At 32.4% G+C, this 5,172-nt stretch overlaps 1 protein-coding gene across 1 annotated transcript; it reads left to right on the top strand.

Moving 5' to 3' along the window:
- Positions 1 to 290: 290 nt before the first annotated feature.
- LOC133671686 (zinc-finger homeodomain protein 9-like) lies at positions 291 to 1,803 on the top strand. The gene has a single exon (XM_062092512.1). The coding sequence runs from the start codon at positions 611 to 613 to the stop codon at positions 1,616 to 1,618; it is 1,008 nt and encodes a 335-aa protein (XP_061948496.1). The 5' UTR covers positions 291 to 610; the 3' UTR covers positions 1,619 to 1,803.
- The last annotated feature ends 3,369 nt before the right edge of the window (positions 1,804 to 5,172 follow it).

Below are 5,172 nucleotides of genomic sequence, written 5' to 3'. Positions count from 1 at the left end.
ATTTTTACTTTTTACTTGAAAAAATTAAATTATTTTTTTAAAATTTTTTATGTTAATATATTAAAATTATAAAAAATATTTAAAAAATTAATTTAATATTTTTAAAGTAAATATATTTTTAAAAAATATATAAAAATAAAAGTTATTGCACATCTTCTCTTAATATATATATATATAAAGAAAAAAACAGACATAGGAGCCAGGTATAAATTCCACTATATACTACTTACTAGCTAGGGGCAATCAGTAGGCTTATTTATTACACACAGCGTCTAAACCTCAAGTGGGGTCAAAGACATAACCATAGATTAGAACTAGGGTTAAAAACACAAGTGGGTTAAGGTTAAGAAGCACAACCACAAAACCCAGATTTTTATTTATCAACAGTCATTGCTCCTCCTCCTCCTCCTCATCATCATCATCGTCGTCCTTTGCTTTAGCTCCCTTTCTCCCCAAAATCTCCATAACCCCTTCCCTACTAAAAAACAATCCCATCAATAATTTCCCCTAACGCCACCACCAAAAAAAAAAAAAAACAAATCTTTATAAACCCCCTTCACATCTTCACAAATTATTTTCATTTATTTTTTAACACTTAAATGTTTGAGCCATGGACATGACAACAACAACAACCACCCCCACCAACAACAATAACACAAACAATCCAACTCCAAAATCCCCAGAAGCATACACTGAAACACCAGCCCGGATCCATGACACAAAGCCTTTGTCTTTCACCAACGGTGTCCTCAAACGCCACTCTCCACACCACCACCACCACCACTTTTCACCATCTCCAATAGTCATAGCCTACAAAGAATGCCTCAAGAACCACGCCGCGACCAAAGGTGGCCATGCTCTAGATGGCTGTGGAGAATTCATGCCTTCTCCGACAGCCACTCACACAAACCCTACTTCTTTAAAATGTGCTGCTTGTGGCTGCCATCGTAATTTCCACCGTCGTGAACCTGAAGATTCCCCTCCTCACACCGCCACTACAACAACCATTCAGTACCAATCTCATCACCGTCACCACCCACTCCCACCACCACAAGCTCAACCCCTGCACAATGGAAGCCCCAACTCAGCTTCTCCTCCTCCGATCTCATCCTCTTACTACCCTTCAGCTCCTCACATGTTGCTAGCACTCTCTGGTGGCGTATCGGGTTTGAATGAGAATGCGAATATAAATGTTCCTCCTCCAGTTGGTTCTTCGCCGCGTAAGCGATTTAGGACAAAGTTCAGCCAGAGCCAGAAAGAGAGAATGTATCAGTTTGCAGAGAGGGTTGGATGGAAGATGCAAAAAAGAGATGAAGATTTGGTTCAAGAGTTTTGCAATGAAGTTGGGGTTGACAGAGGTGTGTTGAAAGTTTGGATGCATAACAACAAGAACAGCTTGGGTAAGAAAGAACACCTTAATGGGAATAATAATGATATTCTTAGGAGCAATAATCTTGAAAACTCCGACAACAGCAACAATGAGACCATCAAGAACATTACCAACGGCAACAATAACAGCAGTGAAGGCTTGAACCATCACCACAACCATCACCACTTTGAGAATGAGAGTCATGTTGGAGTACATGTTGGGACTAATGGGTCTTCCTCATCTTCTTAAAATTTTATCAGGGACTGTTGTTGTTTTTGATGATGATAATAATTGTTAGCTAGGTAGAGAGATCATGAGCAGGGATGGTATTAGTTGTTCATCTCTTTCTTTAATTCTCCATATTGTTTTTTCAAGTTTTCTGATTTTTGTTTCTAGTTTTAATTAATGACGATCTTATCACTTTGTTGAGTAAAGCATGGGAGAGATTTGATCCAAATTAAGAGAAAATCTATTCTGGGTTATTTGATCGAATTTCGGTTCTTCATCATCATTTACTAATCTTGTTTTGTTGTTTTGGCCAGTTATTTTGGCATGTGGGATTCCATTTTTTCCTTTCAAGGTTTGCTGGGCATCATGAATATTAAGTAATCAATCACTTCTTTCTTTTCTTCAGGTAATAATTAAGACAATTAAAAAACCTGAAACATTGTTTTCTGGAATTCCCAGGTAGTGAAGCTACAGGATTTTAATTTCAGGATCCAATGTCCCTTCAGCTCAGTCTCGAGAGATTTGTAGTGAATAGAGAGACAACGAGAGAAGAGAGGAGAGATTCTTCTTAATCTTCTGTCTGAGGGAAAGGAGCAAAAAGTGGGTGTCACAGGGAATGGGGCGGTTACATATTATTCTAACATATCTCATTAGCTTCTATCTAGTACTTTGTTTAGTTTAGTTAGTTCTTAGAACCTGTAAAGACAGAAGCTGATTTTAGGAATCTTGCATTGCATTATTTCATGACCTTTTTCAATGATCAGAGTCCATTATTTTAATTAGATTTTGAATTACAAAGTTGTATATATTTATTGCCATGGATACAAAAGTACGAGATTCTAGTGGTTCTTTCTACAAGGCTGCGGACAGCAAGGTGGTGGTGGTGGTGTCATTAAGGACACATGTTTAATTAATTATGCTCCATTTATGATGGCAGTGGAGGACTCTTGCCGTCTGATATTCTTAATAGTTTACTCTTCTTTGATATGATCTGCACTAGCATGGGATGTTTTGGGTAATGTAACGTGGGAATTGTTTAAGGTGGGCTGTTGCTTAATCCCGAGTTGAGATGATTTGATTTGACTAATCAGTTCATCCAATTGGTGACCATCCAACCTCTACTTTATGCGAAATTAAAACCTCACTTACCTTTTAAGGGAAGCAGACATCATATTTACTGTTACAAAAAATTATAAAAATGAGAGATGATGACGGAAGGGTACTTAAATGTTAGACTGTCTTGTCTAGCACCTCTCACTTGGGTTGCTTTGGATTTGGTGATTGATGAAGTCTGTAATCTCATTTTGTGGGGCACGTCTTGTGGCCATGTCTAGGATAAGCATGGGCGGTGTCTATAGTCCACTCTTAACACCAGCTGTATGGGTGCATGTCTCCAATTTGGCATCGTTTTTTTTTAAATAATTTTTATTTAAAAATATATTAAAATAATATATTTTTTATTTCTTATTTTTTTGTATTAATAAGATCTAAAAATATAATAAAATATTTTTATATAAAAACTCAGTTGGATCTTAAAAACAAACATTTTCTTTTGATACATGGTCAACAAATTAATAAATAATGAATGATGTACATGGTGAATGATATAAATCAATAAATTATGCATGGTTTCTTCTGGAATTGATTTGATCAATACTTAATAAATATTAGATTTTTTTTTGTTTGAGAATAATATTCAAGGGTTTTATATTTGTATTTAGTGTGTGTTTGGTATTATGATATAAATCGTTTTTAAAAGTATTTTTTGTTTAAAAATATATTAAAATATATTTTTTAATTTTTTATATCAACATATTAAAATAATTAAAAACTATTAAAAAACACTTGTTTGATACTTTTTCAAGGAAAATACTATTTTAAAACACAACCCCAACACAATTAAAAACTCAATCCAAAACAATCACTTAGTCATTATGCCTCGCAACGTAGGTGTAGAACCATGATTTCAATATTGCATGAGCTTTCTTACATAATTTATAAAAATTACTAGATTATTAGCCCTCATTAGATTAATATTTTTAAAAAGTAAAGACAATTGTCCAAGCATCGCTAACATCTAATAATATTTTTAATTATAAACTCAAAATATAATGCATGTTAAATAACATATATTTTTTTAAAAAATATTAAAACTATACCATATTAGATTAACATTGATTAACCTGTCAAGTTTATAATTTGGATCATGAAAACATGATAATTTTATAAAAAACAAATTAAAATAAATTATGAAAGCAAATTCCTAATCAACCCAATGTTGAAAAAAAAAAAATACTCCAGTCAACTCGAGTTAACCTACCAAACCTGCAACTTAAGTCATGAGATTTAGATAATCTAATAGAAAGCAAATAAAAAAAATTATAAAACCCGATTTCATCCAATCCAATTTTGAAGGATGGGATTGAAAAAAAATGAATTCAAAAAAGAAAAAAAAAATTACCAAGTCATTCTGGGCTAACTTGTTAAACCTGAGTTATGAGACTGTAAAAACTTTATAAAAAGAAAAGAAAATAAATATAAAACCCCATTTCCAACATATGTAATGTTAAAGGTTGAAATTAAAAAAAAACTCATGAAACCGCGATAACTTCATAGAAAGCAAATTAAAAAACAATTACGAAGCCCAATTCCCAACAACCTCATATTTGAAATATAAAAAAAAGAAAAAAAAAGAAGAAGAAAAAGACTGAGTTGTTGGAGGATGAAATTGAAAAAAAAACTCAATTAAAAAACGACAAAAAAAACAAACAAAGTCAAACCCAGGTAAACATGCCAAACACAGGTCAACATGCCAAACCCATGATCCAGGTCATGAGATTGAGCTAACCTTATGAAAAGCAAATAAAAGAATATGTATCCGAATTTTTTTAAAAATATTCAATTAAAAAAGGATTCGAAAAATAAACAGTATCAACTCGGGTCAAATTGCTAAATTCGTTATTCGGGTTATGAGATCGAGATAATCCCATAAAAAGCAAATTAAAAAAAATTACAAAGTTCAATTTCCAACTAACTAAATGTTGAAAAATAAAATAAAAAAAAAATCAATTAGAAAAAGCAGAAAAACAAAACAACACAGGTCAATTCATGTTAACATATTAAACTTTTGATATAGGTCATGAGATGAGAATAAATTCATATAAAACAAATAAAAAAATTATAAATCCCCACTTCCAATAGATCTAGTGCTGAAGGTTGATATCGAAGGGGGGAAAAAATAATCCATGGGACTAGTTTATATAACCCAATAAAAAGAAAATCCAAAACAATTACAAAGCAAGATTCTAAAAAAAATCCAATAATGGAGAATGAAATTAAAAAAAGAAAAACTATTCCTTTAAATAATGTTGTATAGGTGTGACTACAGTGACTTAGCACACCCTTTAGTGTTTTATTAATTAAATCAGTGGCCTACACTACTTTGCAGGTTAAATCAATTTTTTTTAATAATATAAAAAGAAACATTCATGCATTGCTAACATTTTTCTTGTAGGAAAAAAATATAAATAGAGTGGAGTTTAACCCGATGTGACCTCATTGACTTGATAGGTCCA

This window comes from Populus nigra, chromosome 13, assembly GCF_951802175.1.
Source record: "Populus nigra chromosome 13, ddPopNigr1.1, whole genome shotgun sequence".
NCBI classification, from domain to species: domain Eukaryota; kingdom Viridiplantae; phylum Streptophyta; class Magnoliopsida; order Malpighiales; family Salicaceae; genus Populus; species Populus nigra.
The sequence above is the reverse complement of the archived record's forward strand: the minus strand, read 5'-3'. Positions and strand labels throughout refer to the sequence as shown.